Source organism: Muntiacus reevesi, chromosome 6 (assembly GCF_963930625.1).
Source record: "Muntiacus reevesi chromosome 6, mMunRee1.1, whole genome shotgun sequence".
Lineage (NCBI taxonomy): Eukaryota > Metazoa > Chordata > Mammalia > Artiodactyla > Cervidae > Muntiacus > Muntiacus reevesi.
Genome location: NC_089254.1, coordinates 21,710,517 through 21,730,106, shown reverse-complemented (window position 1 = coordinate 21,730,106; position 19,590 = coordinate 21,710,517). Strand labels below are relative to the sequence as shown.

Genomic DNA, 19,590 nt, shown 5'->3' with positions numbered 1-19,590 from the left:
AAGATTGGCTTTCTAAACTGATACACTTGTTCAAATAAATGTATTCAAAAAATATTAACTACAATACCTGTTATTTTGTGGCAGTGAAACACTAAAAATACTTTAAAAGTACAGGAAATGACAGTATTTTTAATCATAGAATGTTATATTTTGTCAGTCGCTCTGTCGTGTCCGACTCTTTGTGACCCCATGGACTGTAACCTGCCAGGCTCCTCTGTCCATGGAAATCTCTAGGCAAGAGTACTGGAGTTGGGTTGCCATTCCCTTCTCCAGGGGACCTTCCCTACACAGAGATTGAATCTGTGTCTCCTGCACTGCAGGGAGATTCTTTACTATCCAAGTCACCAGGGAAGCCCCAGCATGATAAGAGTGACGTGTACATTTATATATGTTATCTTAAAGAAAATTTTCTTAGATGACTGCATACAGTCTTCCCTTGATAACCACAGGTGATTGGTTCCAGGACTCTCCAGATAGCAAAATCCACAGGAGCTTAAAGTCCCTTATATAAACTGGCATTTGTTGGCATACACTTAAATGAACTTTAGGTTACTTATAATACCTAATAAAATTGAAATGCTATGTATATAGTTGTAAAATACAATATACATGCTGTGTAATAAGTTGTGGTTCACCAAATTCAAGTTTCACTTTTTGAAACTTTCTGGATTTTATATTTAAAGATTTTCTATTCCTAGTTGGTTGAATCCGCAGATGCAGAACCTGCAACCTGCAGATAAGAAGAGCCAGTTGTATTATATTGTTACCACCAGGGCTAGAAAAGTGCAGAGACACATTCCCAGATACTCTGTCCTGTTTCAATTTCTTTTTTTTTTAAGAAAATAGGCATGTATGATTGTATAACTAGATGCATTATTTGTCTTTCCCCAAGGTAGGTTGCATTAATAAGCATGTTGCATGCAGTAGCAGCAGAAGTGGTGAGCATTTATCACAATCAACCCAGACATTTTTGTGTGTTCCTGGGTGGTAAACACTCCCTAGGAAGTCAAAAGAGTGGAGGAAGCCTGGCTTCTATTTGCAGATTCAAAGTCAGAAGGAAACACTGAAAACAGTTGACTAAAGCCTCAGATGCAGCCTGATCAATTTCTCCCAGTAAAGGAGAAAGCAGAAAACTCTCAAAGACATTTTTTACTGAGCTATTAGTCACATTTATATAATTGTTCAAGAGAGAATTGTTGGTCAATAAAAATCAGTAAATAAAACAAAATTGTATACATATGTCTAAGTAATCTGTTTAGTCTAGGTAAACTGCATATCACATATGGGATTGTACTTTAATGAAAATTATTATAATTTATTCATTTTTTTTACTTTAGAGTTGTTAAAAGAAAAATATATTTATTATGGAATATAGAATTTATAATGATAACATTTAAATTAGGATATGTTGATACTTCTATTTTAGAACTTCATTGTAGATAAGGGTTTACTATTTTTCAACAAAACCTAAATCTTTCATTAGATGAAATGCTAAATATACAAAAATAAAAATGTCCTAATTTTGAAATATCAATCATGTGCTGTAACATGCTTATTTTTCAGGTTAAACTTTTTCCGTGATGTTCCTGATTTCCGAGTGTTAGCCTGCGGTGGAGATGGAACTGTAGGGTGGATTTTGGACTGCATAGGTAAAGATGACACGTATTTAATGTGGCTTGGGTGAGAGTGGAAACCTTAAATTCTGTGTATTTCATTTGTTTATTTAACACATCCATATCTTTATTAAATAAAATAAACAGTGATAACAATTAGACATCTGGAATGTTGCTGGCTTAATTTATTCTGTATTTCAGATTTTTAACAGTCAAAATAATTTACAAATAACTAGATATGTTTGTGTTCTCATTCATTTTTTTTCATGGAATTTAATAAACCTACTTCCTTGGTGGGCCAGCTGGTAAAGAATCCACTTGCAATGCAGGAGACCTGGGTTCGATCCCTAAGTTGGGAAGATCCCCTGGAGAAGGGAACAGCTTCCCACTCCAGTATTTTGGTCTGGAGAATTCCATGGACTGTATAGTCCATGGGGTTGCAAAGAGCTGGACACAACTGAGTGATTTTCACAGGTACTTCCAGATCTGTACTGAACGAATTCTTTGTTAAAAATAGATCCTTTCATAAAAAGGAAAGACTTGATTCAAAAGAAGTTTTGTTATCTATATGTATTGAAGCTAAGTTTTATTCAGTCAATACAGTTGAGAATATTCAACCTTTTCATACCCTCAAAAATATTCAGATTATAACTGAATACATATTGTCAACACCCTTTTGGTAAGCACCTAACAATTTTAATCTGCTAAACTTTCTTTTTAATTTTGAAAAAGAAAAGGGAAAATTGTATTCTTTGGCCCTCCAATAAACAATGTCAGTAGTACTGATATTTTAAGTACAAAACCGGGGTTCAAAAATGCCAAAATTAAGGAGTCCCTTGAACAGTGTCTGAGGACTTGTAACAATTTTAGTGAAGACAGTAGGAATGATTGGTTTTCAGTAGCCCCTAAAATCTAAGCCTTTGGTAGTATTCTTTGGCACATCCCTACATAATTACCCACATATGCTTACTCTGAGGGGCTGAGAAGGGAGAAAAATAAAGTAATATACGTTTGTGAGATGTCTTCAGTGGCTCAAACAAAAGCATGTGGAATTTCAGTGATATGATCTTTTCTGAACCCAAACACTATGTTATATAAACTTGAATCTCAAACAAAACCTGGTAATGTCTTCTGTTGTTGACTCTGACACAGAGCAGCAAACCATTGTTAGTATTTCACTAACTTTTAGAATTCCACTGTTTTCAAACTATATTTTTCTTAAAGTATACCTAGACTCAATGTTGCCAAAGGACTTTTCTAAAGAACCTACTTTTCCACTTTAGTGATATCCTTGTGTTGCATATACCTGCACCCTTGAGCATTTCAATGGCGTGCTACAATTTTTAACTAAAGTAACATATTTAAAAATCTTTCCTCACATATAAGTCTTAAAAATCCCTGTCACTCTGTGAATTATGGTATTTACTTGCTTTATAAATTGCTACAAATACATATAAGTTAATCATAATTTATAATTGTATATATCTATAAAACGTGACTTTTTCCATGTACTGTGTAGAACGTCTTCCATGTCAAGCTGTGTTTTGGTTTTTTTTTTCAATTGTTGTTCAGTTAGTGATCAATTTTTTTTCTTTTAATTTTTCAATTATATAGAAAAGGCTAATGTAGTCAAGCATCCTCCAGTGGCTATTCTGCCTCTCGGGACCGGTAATGATCTAGCAAGATGCCTGCGATGGGGAGGAGGTAAATATATATGAAAAACCACCAACAACAAAAAATCTTAAAAAACAGTAATATAGTGGAGAGCACCCTCTTTCAAAAAACTAAATTTAGCATTTCTTCACTGCATGACAGCTTTCATGTGCTTTTAGCAAATGTAATGCTGTGAGATATGTAATATAATTTTGAACAATAGTCTGGGGTAGAGAAACAAAGGGTGGACCAAGAGTTATGTGATTGCTAATTATACACTAGATAGGAGGGCAAGCGTCTAACTTTCTCTCTCTCCAGTTTTTGGGTTTCCAACTTAAGAAATGAGGTAAGCATGGGTTAAATTTAAAATAGTGTTCATATTTTTCATCTCTGACTTGTGTGAAAGAATCACAAACAAAGGAAAAATGTTGAAAGGTGAAAGAACAACTTGTCCAGGAATGAGTACAAGATGAAACCAATTTTCTCAGACTCACTTGGCACTGCGTGGTATGTTCTGCACTTGGAATAGGCAGTTAAGAATAGAAAGAACAGAAGATCTGCTTTATACAGGGCCTTAAATTCTAGTGTAATATGAAGTTATATGTAAATTGTGAGACTTCTTACTGACAAGCAAGATGATAATCAGCATAATGAATGACCTTACCTAGGAACTGACAAGGTAAAATAGGGAGAACTTGAGGGGTGGTGGTGGTTTAGTCGCTAAGTCGTGTCCCACTCTTGCGACCCCATGAACTGTAGTTCACCAGGTTTCTCTGTCCATGGGATTCTCAGGCAAGAATACTGGAGTGACTTGCCATTTCCTTCTCCAGGGGATCTTCTCAACCCAGGAGTCGAACCCAGGTCTCCTGCATTGCAGGCAGATTCTTTATGGTCTGAGCCAAGAGAGAAGCCCCAAATAAGCTCAGTGGCTCAGTCACGTCCGACTCTCTGTGACCCCATGGACTACAGCACAGCCAGGCTTTCCTGTCCATCACCAACTCCTGGAGCCTACTCAGACTCATGTCCATCGCATTGGTGATGCCTTCCAACCATCTCATCCTCTGTTGTCCCTTTCTCCTCCCGCCTTATCTCCCAGCGTCAAGGTCTTTTCCAATGAGTCAGTTCTTCGCATCAGGTGGCCAAAGTATTGGAGCTTCAACTTCAGCATCAGTCCTTTCAATGAATATTCAGGACTGATTTCCTTTAGGATTGACTGGTTTGATCTCCTTGCAGTCCAAGGGACTCTCTCAAGAGTCTTCTCAAACACCACGGTTCAAAAGCATCAATTCTTTGGCGCTCAGCTTTTTTTATAGTCCAGCTCTCACATCCATACATGACTAATAGAAAAATCATAGCTTTGACTAGATGTACCTTTGTTGGCAAAGTAATGTCTCTGCTTTTTAATATGCTGTCTAGGTTGGTCATGGCTTTTCTTCCAAGAAGTAAGCGTCTTTTAATTTCATGGCTGCAGTCACCATCTGCAGTGATTTTGGAGCCCCAAAAGATAAAGTCTCTCTCTGTTTCCATTGTTTCCCCATCTATTTCCCATTAAGTGATGGGACCAGATGCCATGATCTTAGTTTCCTGAATGATGAGTTTTAAGCCAACTTTTTCACTCTTACTTTCATCAAGAGGCTCTTTAGTTCTTCTTTGTTTTCTGCCATCAGGGTGGTGTCTTCTGCATATCTACGGTTATTGCTATTTCTCCCAAAAATCTTGATCCCAGTTTGTGCTTTATCTAGCCCTGCATTTTGCATGATTTACTCTGCATATAAGTTCAGTAAGCAGGGTGACAATATATAGACTTGACGTACTTCTTTCCTGATTTGGAACCAGTCTGTTGTTCCATGTCGAACCCAGGTTTCCTGCATTGCAGGCAGATTCTTTACCATCTGAGCTAAGAGCAAAGCTCCAAATAGGGAGTACTCTAATAGGTGACTAATGACAGAGCCATATAGTATTGAAGGTGGATTGACAGGCAGAAGAAACATCAGGCTTAAAGCCCTAGAGATAGGAAGTGACTTGACATACTGAAGGAACTCAAAAATGGAATATTGTAGATGGAGCAGATGAGAAAATGGAGACTATTTCGAGATGAGATCTTAAAACAATTTGAAATATCATTAATAGGCTAACCTTACCTGAAGATATCAAAGAAAAGAAAAGCATATTTGCTAAAGAAACAAGAACTGAATCCTAAATATTTTTAGCATCTAAACCCAGTGAAGTTTGAAAAGTGTCTACTAAGACAGTGTGAATCAGAAACCCTTGGGGAGCTTGTTAAAGATACAGTGGACTGACCTCACCTCATATATGTTGTATTGGAATCTCTAAGGATGAAACTGCACAGGTGATTTCCTTTTTAAGCAAACTCCCTAAGTAATTTGATTCACAGAAAAATTTGAGAACAATTCCTCCATTTGTACCTGGATAACTTATGGACTCAATGATGTGTATATATGTATTTGTGTATATGACAGAATTTGAGATCAAGTTAAAAACATGGTATATGATATATTTGTGATTTTCATTAAGGATATAACAATAAAAGAATATCATAAAATGATGGGTTAAATTGTATAGAATCTAAAGATAGATAGAAAGAATGAACCATTGCTTACGAGATGCTCATATATTCCAGTGTTAATATTTGTATATTGATTAAAAAGAAGATACTGTTCATGTGGCTTCTTATATATTCTTCTCAAAAGTATTTTTGGTATTTGAAAATTAATAACTTTATTTGGTTCCAAACTGGCAAATGACTTAAATCTCGAAATTGAGTATAGAAGTTTCAGAATATCCTCTCATTATTTCCTTATAAAACAGTTTTAAAGATATTATTATCAGTGGACAGAGACAGGTGGATTATAGTATTTGTTAGAGTGTATATTGATGATGAACTCTTTGTGAGTACCTAGTATATGTTGGCAGTGTTCAAGGTGCTAAATAGTGAATGAGAAACAAAGGGCTTTTACTTTTTTGAGAATTATATTTTCATTGAGTTTCCAGACAATAGATCAGTGAATAATGAAATATATAATTACAAAATAAGGTCAAGATTATAAAAGAATCAGAATATATTTTTAGAGAAGAATAGAGGGAAACTCCCTTGGAGGAAGGCATGGCAACTCACTTCAGTATTCTTGCTTGGAGAATCCCATGGACAGAAGAGCCTGGTGGGCTACAGTCCATGGGGTTGCAAAGAGTCGGACATGACTGAGGCGACTTGGCACAACAAGGCCCAGAGGGAAACTCTTCAGCTCTACAGTCAAGGAGATGTCCTTTAGAAAGTAACATGTAAGCTGGGTTTAGAATATGCAGAAAAAGAAAGCTCTCTGTATTGAAAGGAATGAAGGAAGAGTGATGATGTAACTCTAAGAGGTTGTGGGGTGATGGGAGGTATGGCCTCCAGAGAGGGGTGGGAATAGTATGAAGTTGGAGAGAGAAGTAGGAGCAGGGTGGTGTGAGTTATTTCTCGTTAGGTGTCTGACTTTGAGCAAGTTGCTTAAAACTGTGTGCTTCAGAGTCATCAGAACTTAAAGAAAACAGCTGGAGGTGGCACTAGTGGTAAAGAACCCCCCTGCCAGTGCTGGAGGCAGAAAAGACACGGGTTTGACCCCTGAGTCGGGAGGATCTCCTGGAGAAGGGTATGACAGCTCATTCCGCTATTCTTGCCTGGAGAATCCCATGGACAGAGCAGCCTGGTGGGCTATGGTCCATAGGTTCTCCAAGAGTCAGACCTGACTGAGCGACTAACACTTCACACTAAGAACCCTACCTTGCGGGTTCTTATACCCCAGATACCAAGTTATATCTGCCCAGTGTCTGAGCCCTTCTTGTAATTATACTAATTATCATCATGCTTAACATTTGAGAAAGAAGTTACTTTATTCGACTAATAGTCATTTGGTTCACTTAATTTCACTGGAATCTATTGACTGGAAGTTTAATTTTTATGAGTGTATTTGCAAATTTTGGAAAATATAACAGGTACAAATGTAGGACTTCTAAGGGCATTCAAAAAATACTTTATTTTCATCTCCTTTGCAGTTTTTTTCTGGCAATAATTAATCCCTCAAACAAAATTCTGGAAACTATTGCAAGAAAAAATGCTGTGAAGATTAAGGGAGTAAGAGACAGAGTTTTAGATGGAAAACACTCTTACATATATTTTCATATGATTCTAAATTTGTAAAAATGATTTTTTAGATACTGCTTTTCTTCATGTGATCTTAAATTTGTAAAAATGGTTTTTTAGATAGATTCAGTTATTATGATAACATCATATCATTAAATGGAAGATAAATACTAATTATGTTTTCATTTGATTTCTTAGCCTAGAGTGATTATAGGCTTTAAATCAAAATAATAGAAGCAAAGTAGCATCATTCTTTTCTAGAGCAAGTTTTTGTTTGCTTAGTAGTAAGTTTATCTTTTTTAAAAAATATAATCTTACTGAGTTCAGGAATGCTGTTTATAGTTATGAATCATTATTTAACAAGCTCGAGCACAGATAAATACAAACAAGTAGGGCATAGATATCTGTTAAATGGAGAAAAACAATTTGGAATTCTTCACCTTTGTGAATTAATACTGAACTTCACGTATGATTCTCAAAATAGATTTATTGCCTCTCTCTCTCTCTATTTTTACTTGGCTACAAGACTGATTGATACCAGCCTTTTTCATGTGTATGTTAGTTGCTCAGTCATGTCGAACTCTTTGCAACCCAGTTTACTGTAGCCTGCCAGGCTTCTCTGTCCATGTAATTCTCCAGGCAAGAATACTAGAGTGTGTTGCTATTTCCTTATCCAGGGGATCTTCCAGACCCAGGGATCAAACCCAGGTCTCCTGCATTGCATGCAGATTCTTTAACATCTGATCCACCAGGGAAGCACAGCCTTTTTCATACGTAACCCATAAAAACTTTGAGAACATGTCCAGTGCTAAACAATTTAAGTTGATTGACCCTACTTAATCTCACTTTATTAATACTTTCATTAAATTAAATTCTGTTGTATTCTTTCCTTGTCAGTTCCATTCCTCCATTTTTCCAGTGTTATGTTGGACAATGCTTTTATTAACATAAGCTGTAGCTGAAAATAAGCTCAATGTTTGTTTAAAGCATTATCATTTACTTATATTTCTGCTGAGTGTGTGTAATTTTCATACTATATTATACAATATTAGTTTAATATATGTAAATTATTTACATCTAAAACCATCAAACTTATTTTCAAATAAGAGTAGAATTTGGAAAATATATGAATATAAACTCCTTTTATTCCATTCAATGTGGAATATATATATATATATATATAAAATTGCGAGTTTAAAAGAAAGTTAAAAAGGAAATAAATATTGAGAATGAGAGTGGAACTATTAAAATCTGGAAAATAAGTACACTTAAATTTTGTAGTCTTGTCGTTTAAAAAATTCAGTGTTTTATCACTGATACTATTCTATGCATTTTATATATGTTCATCAATTTTGAATTATGCTATAAATATGATATGGCATCTATTATTTCCTTTAATGTTTATGTCAGTGTAATCACTGTTTATTGTGCTCTTTGTGGTGTGTATTGAATAGTGCATAATTATTTTTAGACCTGTGTATGATAAGAGATGTAGCTTCCAGGATGAGTATTCCTGATTTCTGGCTAATAGTTAATCCTCTAATAGTTAATTCAACAAATACACCATAAATATAATTTATTTGTCTTTAGAGAATGTTGGCATATTATCGTACCTATTTTATTTTAATCCAATTCATTTTTTTAAAGTTTATGTATATTAACACCTCTAATAAGGACTCATAGCCTCTGGCATATACTTATTCAACAGACCAATTATTAAAATATAGACCCGAGTTGGACACAGAAAAACATCTATGAAAATGTTGTTCCAACTTAAAACATCATTTCAAGAATCTGTGTGTACAGAGTTAGAGAGAGATACATTATTTAATTTAGCATAACATTTCACATCCTAATATCATCAGTATTATTGTTGACAACTTTCTGTTCTTTTGCCTCATAGACTAAGACCTTTTATGCATTTTCTCTTTTTTCCTCACTTCATTCTCACACCAAAACTAAGGTTTTATGAAGAAAGAAGCTATTTAGAATGTTAAAAGCAAACACTTCAGTATATAACGCAGCCAGGATTAACCACAGCCCTAATTAACTATAATGTTAGATAACTAAAGGTATGTTTAAGAGAAAATACAATATTAAGCAATAACTTTCAGGCCATAGTAGATTTATTTAAAAATGGATTTGTTGAGCATTACTGGAGGGTACATCTGGGAAAAGGAACATCTAAGGAGAAAGATGTAAATAATTATAGTGCAGTATACTAGTTCTATGGTATGGCTGGTTTGGAGAACTGTGTGCTGTGGTACTGTATGACTCTATCATTTTGGGAGGGTGGCTTCTGGGAAAAAGTATTAACAAATGTAAAGCATGCAGAGAGAGGAGAAGCAAAGGACAGGTTCAACATGGCAGCAAGAACTTTTATTTTAGCAAGTGGGTGGAGGGTGTCATCTTTGGGAGGGAGAATTCACAGGAGGATCATACCCAAACAGATCATCAATTCCATTTTGAATATATTGATAAAAAGTTTTGTGAGGGCTATGCAGTGGCTATACTGAGAATTTGTACCACAAGAGAGAAATATGAGTTGCAAGTTAAAGCTAGAGATAAAATATTGATGTGAGTATAATAAGATTGGTCTTAATTCTTCAACTTGCATTAAATTTGCTTTGAAATGCATTATTTAGCTTTAGAATGATACAACCATTCACACACTTAAATACATATAAGCAATAGCTTTTATTGTTTGGTTATATTTTTTCTCAAGATAATTTTTTTTCCATTAGGTTATGAAGGTGAGAATTTGATGAAAATCTTAAAAGACATTGAAAACAGCACAGAAATCATGTTGGACAGGTGGAAGTTTGAAGTCATACCTAATGACAAAGATGAGAAGGGAGACCCAGTGCCTTACAGTATCATCAATAATTATTTTTCCATTGGCGTGGTAAGATTTTCCACTAAATGTTCTTTTTTTTTTTAACCAGTTCTGCATAATCACTGACATAAACTCTTATTTATGAAGATTTACTGCTTATAAGTAATTTATTTTACCTTTGTGTCAGCAAAACACCTCTTCTAATGGGTAATAATAGTAAAACATCTGAATTTATTTAAAATCAGAGAATCAGGAATAGATTTTTCATGTGCTAAACAAAGGAAAGAAACTATATGTAATTTTTTGATCATTTTTTAGTAAAATTAAGCTTAGAATTGTTTAAAAGGTTTATAAAATGGTTTATAAGGTTATAAGTTTCACGTTACTAAAAGTGTGACAAGAATGCATACAATGTTATCTTATTTTGAAATCTATATTATAATATCACAACATATTAGTCTTCTATTTATAGACATTATTTTTAAAATTATGATTTAGTTTAAAGTCTAAGAAAAATGCTGTTAGTATTCTCAAGTGGTTAATTAGTCAAAAAAGTAATTTTTGACTTAATTTCTTGAAAAATTTGAGACTGAAATTAAACTATCATTTGGCAATTTAAAAAGTTATTGAAATTTCAATCCCTAAGGAATTAATAAATTTAACAGTGATTTTTCACATATTTATATAAATATATTACCCAGACTTATGAAGTCTTAAAATATGTATCTACAGCGTTACATTTTATTGAACATATTCACCCAATATTAATCTATGTCATGTCTCATTTCTCCCTTACGGACGTGCATGTACACACACACACACACACACACACACACACAAACACAAATAGCAAACTACAGAAAGTATTGGTTGAGTCCATGAACCTAGGCATCAAGCTACCTTGGTAAGAGTTCTTTAGCAGTTTTTTTCTTGTCTTAGTTTCCATCAATTTACCTGTGTCATGATGATTATTTTCTCCCTCATAGTTATAAATAATGTGATTACACATTTAATGAGCCTCATATAATAATGCATAATGAAGGCTAAGTATACAATTGTTACAATAGTATGATAATAATTATTTATTTCAAGAAAAATATAATGCATTTGATCATAAAAACCCTGTTTATATTTGATACGAATGTGAATAGCAATATTTTAACAGCTTTATTGACCTAATTCAATCATTTTAAGTAAACCTTTTAGTGATTTTAATAAGTCTGTCTCATTTTAAAATGTTTTTATCCCCAAGGCAAGAATCCCCGTGCCCACTTGTAGTCAATTCTGAGTCCTTACCCTAGCTTCAAACAACAGCTAATCTTCCTACCTCTAAGATGTGCCTTTTATGGATAATTCATATGAAAGAAACAATACAATAGATAGTCTTTTGCATTTGGTTTCTTTTACTTCACGTAATATTTTGAGGTTCACTTATATGAACTACATGAAATACTGTATTCCTTTTATTGCTGAGTAGTAAGTATCCCATTGTATGGACATATAACATATTGTCTATCTCTTCACAAATTGATGTAGGTTTAGTTTGTTTTCAGTCTTTGGATATTATGAATAATGTTACTCTTTTAAGTCCCTGTAATTAATTTTTTTTTTCATTTTGGTTAGTATACTTTTTCAACTCAAGGATTTCTATTTGGTTATTTTTTTTTTAATATTTCTAGGCATTTAATTGGCATTTTCTATTTGAACAGTCATCATTATTTAAGCATAGTTTACATTAGTTCTTTGATGTATTTATAATACATCATAATTTGATATAATACATCAAAATACATGTAATACTGTTTTGAAGTCTTTGTCTGCTAAGTCCAACATCTAGACTCCAACGGAGACATTGTTTCCTTTTTTTCCAAAGTATGTGTTACACTTTCCCATTCCTCTGGTGTTTGTGAATATTTGGTTGGAAACTACAGATTATAATATATTGTAACCTCTGTGGATTTGCATTCTCCCACAGGGGTTATGGTTGTTCCTGTGTTTGTTTAGGGAGTTCCCAGAACTAATTATATGGAGCTGTTCTCCCTTGTAGTGTATGGATATACTGATGCCTCTGAATTTTTGATTTTCCTTTTGCTTTTATATTAACACTGGCTTCTGGGGATTGTTCCTACGTCAGTATGGTTGACCAAAGTTTGTGTTTAAACCCCTCAAGACAGGAGGTCGTCCTCCCTTTGCTGCTGTATCTGTATGTTCATTGGGGAACACATACAAACTTCAGGCAGTTATTAATCTAATTCAGCTTCTAATATCTGTTGGCCCTTTTATGTCTTGTGCTCACGTACAAGGCCTGTCACTTAGCCAAGGATGTGCAGATAACTAGGGCCTGCTTTTAGTCTGCCCTGAACACATCTGCACCCCTCTTTAGTCTGTCCTGCACATATAGACAACATGCATACAGTGTTTCAGACAGCAAGGGATATGTGGCAACTTACCGAGGCCCATGGGGCTTCTCTGGTGGCTTAGATGGTAAAGAATCCGCCTTCAATGCAGGAGGCCTGGGTTCAATCCCTGGGTTAGGACGATCCCCTGGACGAGGGCATGGCAACCACTCCAGTGTTCTTGCCTGGAGAATCCCACGGACAGAGGAGCCTGGCAGGCTACAGCCACGGGGTCGCATAGAGTCGGACACGACTGAAGCAACTTAGCCACAGCAGCATTGAGCCCCATTACGGCTGCATCATTCCCAAGACCTCCTGCTGAAAATATGGCTAGTTGCCTGGTTAGCTGCTTGCCTTAATCAGTTTTGCAAACTCGTGCAAGCTGCTACATTTGCCACTGAAATGACTTTTATTTTAGATAACTCTCTGGGTAATGGAATTTCTCTAGCTTCCACTCCAAATCATGCTAGCTCCCCCGACAGTAAAGTTGCTTGCTTTCTTAGTGTGCCCAGCCCGGCTAGAACTATTGCCCTGGTGGAGCTGAAGTGTGAGATAGCAGCTCAACTTTGATACATCACAGATTGCCAGCATTCTTATCTTAGGTTCAGTAATTTTTGTTTCTTTTTTCTGGTAAACAGTTGTCAATTTGTTATATGCCTTTGATGAGTTTTCAGTGGTCTTCAACAGAAATTATTTCTGTTCCATCACAGGAGACATCTGGCAATGTTTGGACACACATTTGCTTGTCATGGGTGAGAGAGTATTGCTCTTGCCAGCTAATGGGTAGAATATAGGAATGTTATGAACATTCCCAGTTCATAGAACAGCCCCCCAAATGCACAAGAAAGAACCACATAGCTCAGCATGTCAATACTGGTGAGGCTGAGAAAATGTGATATTAAGAAACAAATAATTGCAAAACTCAAGATGTTGAAAAAGGGAAAATAGCTAATACTTAAAGAAATGAGAAGGAAAGCTGTAAGAGAAATGATAGGACATACAGCAAATAATAACAAGAGCAAAAAAGAGTATGTTAACAAAATAAAACTTGATTATTGGAAATAATCAAATCTATTGCAAAACTGATGTTTTAAAAATATTGTAAAGAGAATTGCAAATAATATAGAATGATAAAGACCAAAAATCCCTCCACAAAGACAAAAAGTAATATCCTAACTGAAAATATATTAAGACTAACTAAGGAAGTGTAGCAAAGTTACTAAATATAAAATAAATTTATTCAATAGCATTCCATTATACAAGTAATAATCAACACATTTAAAAAACAGCAAGCAAAAATGGGAAGTATCTAGAAATTGATAGAGAATATACAAAACCTACAAATAGAAATGTTAAAACTCTCTACAAGACATAAAAGATGAGAATAAACAGAGATAGTTTCTATTTTTAGATAAGATAGCTTAATATAATATTGCACATTCATGTATACCTTTAACCTATAACTAATCAAAATTAGAGCTGGATTTGTATGAAAAATTTGAAAAACTTTTCCCAAAATATATATAACAAAGTAGCTCATTACATCTTAATAAGAAGAAATAGAGAACTATTTTACCAAATTAGACATGCTACAAATGAACTGGATAATTATAATAACATAGTGTAATGAATGAGTAGATGAAGAACTCAGTGGAAAAGCAGAGAGACATATAGAAACTTGACAGAATGGATATAGCCTGAAATCTCGAAAAATAATGGTGCTCAGTTGATATGTGTTCAAATACTAGCTTCCTAGGGGGAGGATATTTTGCTAGAACTCTGCCCCACATTACATAGGCAATTGCTAGAAATACCAAAGTACTAAAGTTGAGATGCAAGGTTTAGGGTCTAATAAAAGTATAAAATAATATGCAATTGCACACATTTATGATTTTAAGGTAGCACAGAACTAAACCAGGCAGGTTTTGATTGTTTTCTTTAGAAGAGTGCTGTTCTATTTAACTTGCAGCCTCTTTCACTGAGTCTGACAGGGGAAAGAAAGGTGTGAAAAGAGGGAGAGCATTCTTGCCTGAAATATTTACGTCTGTCCCAGCAAGACGGAGGATCAACACTCAGAGTCAAATCAGACCAGTAGACCTTATAGAGTTCAAGTTCTGGCTGTCACTCAGTGAGTTCTATTTATCAACTTTTGATTCTCTGCCCCGGTGAGTAAATCCAGCAGACAACAAAAAGAAATGAATCATGTACCTCAAGCTATTGCTGAGTATGTAATGAACAGCTGAATTGGAGCAATGAAAGCATAAGGGGGACATTTCAATTTTTTTGCTATCACCAACATGAGAAAGCTTAAGATGGCACATAATTTGTACTTGAAATTATCTCTAGGAACCCTCCTACCTCCTAATTATAAGATAGTCTCAAAACTGTACTGTCAATGTTGTTTTCATTGTTTCAATAGTTGCCTTTCATATGCTGACTGTAGGTGCTTTACAGCTTACATTAAGCCTTGCTTCAAATTTTTAGAAAATCTATGAGTTAGAAATATATAATCTTCATATACAGCATGATATAACCTTTGTATTAGAGTGGGTTTTGGCACAACCTCAAAATATTAGTGGCCTGACAACTGAAAATTAGTTCTTCCTCCACATGTTAAGATAGAGGACTTGGCTTTTTGGAAGAGGCTCTGTTCCAGCTGGTCATTGACCCAGGCTCCTTTCTGTCTTATGGCTCTACCCTCATCTAGATACATACAGTCCTCTCTATTCAACAATTGGTTGATAAAAGAGAGTGGAATATTGGCATTTGTGAGCGCTTTTCTTTTTAAATGGACCAGGCCTGGAAAATGTTCAGCTTATAACCCACTGGCCATATCCTAATCAATTAATTACACCTAATTGTAAGGACGGGCTTCCCAGGTTTTACCAATGGTAAACAACTCACCTGCCAATGCAGGTTAGATGTAAGAAACGTTATATTCGATCCCTGGGTTGAAAAGATCCTCTGGAGGAGGGCACAGGAACCCACTCCAGAATTCTTGCCTGGAGAATCCCATGGAAAGAGGAGCCTAGTGGGCTATAGTCCATTGGTTCGCACAGAGTTGGACATGAGTGAAGCAACTTAGCATGCACACAACTGTAAGGAAAGGAATTGTGTTTGCCCAAGAAGAAAAGGGGAAACTGGTAAATAACTAGTCAGTTTCTGCTAATTTTTTCTTTGTAATGCTTTTCACTTTTAGCCAGAACAATGGAAATAATTCTGAAATCATACTTAACTCTGAAAATAGGTATTCATCTACAGTGGTGATCCTTAAATAAAAGCTTATTTATTATCTTCTTGTGTTAGATACTGTTTGAGGATTGGCAGTGAACAGGATAGAAGTCTATGTAATCACTAAACTTAGGATATTGTGAGGTGAGACAGAATTGTCATGAGAGACTTAGCATCTAGTATTAGAAATATAGATGATGGAAATTAGTAAGAAAAACTGATAGTTCCTACCTTTTAGTCTGATTTTGTACTTTAATGACTACAGATAATCTCAGAACTTACAGTTAGAAAATTTTTCATCCACTGGATCAACATCAAATTCATACATGCCGTTAGTTTCACCCTCATTGTTGACTCTTCATTCGTTTGTGTAATTAACAAAAAAGTATCTTTTTTTCTTTTTTTTCGGTCAGGTCCTGGAGTTGTAGAAATGAATAAAAGAGACAGATCACCCCATTATTAAAATCTGGAGCTTAATAGTAAAAGTATTAAAAAATGCACAAATACAACTTTTGGGGGAAATTTGTGATATATACTGTGAAAGACAACAAAAGTTGCCAAGAGCTCAAATAAATTTAGCTCTCATAGTCAAATTTAGTTCTCATAGTCAAAGAAGGTCAGTATAAACAACATGCATTTAAGAGAGGATCTAAGGAATACACGTAAGTCAGGTGGACACCAAAGAGATGGAAAGTGCATACTAAGCAGGTATACTGTATGTGAAGAGCCTGAGTAGAGAAATGGCCTGGTGTGTTCAAAGACCTACAAGGTCAATGTGCCTGAAACTTAAAGAGAGAATCTGGGAATGAATGACAACAAAGACAATAGCAGAAGTGGCTGCTCCTGTGTCTTGAAGCGACTTCGAAGCCAAGATGTGGTTTTTGTTTTTGAAGAGAGGCCCCTGAATGATTCCGTGAATACAATCAGGAAATGAAGTAGTCCAATTTATGTATAGCAGAAGGTCTTCTACTAGAGGTGAAGTTAGACATTAATAGAAAGGTAAAATAAGTGTCATAAAAATGACCCATATAGCGTTGGATATTTCATTTTAACCTAAAATCTATAAATATAATTGAATTGACCAATTTTTTCTTAAAGGCCCAGCTACTGTCATTTCTTTGAATGTTGGTCATCAATGGGGGTTCTACAAAGTTTGCTTGTATAAATCACACTTCATAATAAACCATCTGTTATTTCCATTTTTAGATTCTTTTAAGTGGAACAAAAACTCAAAAGACACTTGTGAAGCAATCTGAGTATAAAAATCCTTCTAGATTTTTACAATAGTTTCAAAAATCTTTTATAATGCTCTCTCTTACATATAATTCTATGGCAAAGAACATATAATTCTATAGCAGTTTCACAACTGCATTTATATCCAATCTTCCCAAATCAACTTTGTTTTCATATATAAAACAAAGACTCTTTTTGTAATCATATTTTCCATTGCTATAATAGGTAATTAAATTATATAATTATAATAAAGACTAAAATTGGCATAAACAGTGTTGGAAACCACACAAATGACTCTTGGTAAGTATAAACCTCAAAATGTGGAAACACTCGCAGACAGAAATAGTTGAGAGAGGCTGGAATTATACTGAGTTACAGGCAGCTTCAGTATCTTCAGGGGACAATAGGAAAGATGTAAGTGGGCCTCCTCTGGGGCAGGGATGAGCGTGCCTCCTTCTGGATCCCTGAGCAAACAGGACCCTGGTACCATGGTTAAAAGGGACTGCAGCCAGGTTACAGGGCAGCCTCAAGAGCCATAGTCTTGGGACTTTCCTGGTGGTTCACTGACTAAAGACTCCAAGCTCCTCAGTGCAGTGGTCATGGGTTCGAACCCTGATCAGAGAGCTAGATCACACCTACTGCAGCTAAGAGTTCTCATGCCACAAGTTAAAGATTTCGCATGTCGCAACTAATACCCAGGACAGCAAAATAAATAATAAATATATATTTTTAAAAATAGATCTGTAGCCTACATTTTAAAAAGCAGTCAATTTCTCCAGTCTCAATTAACAAGGCTGGAGAGAGATACACCTTGTCAGCCCAACTAGGGATCCTGAGGCGTTCTAGGACCCTTTTCTCTCAATGCATGAACTCCCTACGTCTCTTTGAGAAGGTAGGGGAGAGGCAGTTTTAGGATTGCTTTCTCTCCATTCCCCAAAGCCTGGCTGGGTGCTGACGCGACCTGTGTGGTTCCTTAGGCCAGAGCCCCCCAATGCTCACATTTAGAACCTTCCTCCAGTCGCGTGAAGTTAACCCGCCATCTGGAAGTGATCACCTGCTCTCGGCTTGCTCTCCCACGTGGGACGCACGCACGCACGCACGCATGGACGCAGCACGCACAGGGCATGTGCGCAGAATGCCAGCCAGGAGGTGGGGAGGGAGGAGGCCCATAAATCTGTGCGGGCGCGCGGTGGGTCCGTTGACTGCTGAAACCATCAGTGTAGGCTTCCAGAAGCAGCTCATGGGCCATGCTCCGGGAGGAATCTCTGTATTGATCTCTAGGCTCCATCGCCGCTCATTGAGGTCCAAATGTCCTAGTGAGTGTGCGGCCTTCTCTCTCCTACCTGCTTCCAGCCTCTGCCACCCACTCCCCACCAAACTGATGCTGAGACACTCGGTGCTCCAAGTGAGACGAGAAAGAAGTGGCCTCTGCGGCAGTGGCAGCATCCTGCGAGGCACAGGAGCTGAACACTCCATCCCGATGCTGGGGGAAATCTGGGACTGAATGGAGCTTTTTTTGGCCCTGAGCTGGGCCACGCTGGGGGAGGGGTCACGCCGGTAGAGGAAATGTGTTCTTGCCCCCTTAAGTGGATCTGTTCTTGGATGTTTTGCTCTGCTGGAACTTCTCCGCTGGACTCTCTGACTCGGCAAAGGTACTATCTATTCCTTAGTGATTGTCGAAAGCTGTATTCCTTGAGGAGGGGATGGGGGAAGGGTGACTGCTGACAACGCCCCCTGCGCTATCTTGCCCACTTCTCTTTCCAACATTTTTTTTTTTAAACAAAAGGAAATAAACACAGAACATAATAAATCTGAAAATACAGCCACAGTTATGGAAAATATTTCAATGGTTATAAGAGTAAATCATGTGCATCTGTGCCAGCAAACTTTACAATGTGGAAGAAATTGAGTATTGCCCATCTAAATGGAAAAAGCTGAAATACGCTGAATGGCAGCGGTGCCCAACATTTTTTTGGCACCAGGGACCGGTTTCGTGGACAACACTTTTTCGGAGGGTGGGGGGGTGGTAGTTTCAGAGCGATTGAAGCACATTACATTTATTGGGTACTTTATTTCTATTATTATTATCTCAGCTCCACCTTAGATCGTTAGACATTAGATTCAGGAAATTGGGAACTGCTGCTGAAGGGGTAGGAAATCTAAGGCAGTAGTTCTCAAACTTAAGTATGTATCAAAGTCACCTGCAGGACTTTTTAAAATGCAGATTGTGACCCTCAAGCCCAGGCTTTCAGTAGATCTGAAAAGGAGTCCAAGAATTGATGATTCTGACATCTCCCAGATGGTCCCAGTATCTCTTGTCCATGGTCACACTTTGAGAACCATTTCTCTAAGCATACAACCAAACAGGAAGAAGTAAAAACATAGTAAAAGAGCTATCAAAACTGGTGTCATTTAAACAGTCTTTCATAGCACAAATAATTCTTATATTTTAAAAATTGTTTCAGAGTATAAAGATAGAATGTTTGC

General features: G+C 36.2%; 1 protein-coding gene across 2 annotated transcripts in view; it reads left to right on the top strand.

Moving 5' to 3' along the window:
• The window catches only part of DGKB (diacylglycerol kinase beta), an 804,553-nt gene that overhangs the window by 329,894 nt on the left and 455,069 nt on the right, over positions 1 to 19,590 (top strand). For both annotated transcript variants that reach the window (XM_065939288.1, XM_065939287.1), the window contains 3 exons: positions 1,564 to 1,649; positions 3,228 to 3,317; positions 10,152 to 10,312. In XM_065939288.1, coding sequence (XP_065795360.1) covers positions 1,564 to 1,649; positions 3,228 to 3,317; positions 10,152 to 10,312 — 337 coding nt within the window. The remainder of the gene's footprint in view (positions 1 to 1,563; positions 1,650 to 3,227; positions 3,318 to 10,151; positions 10,313 to 19,590) is intronic.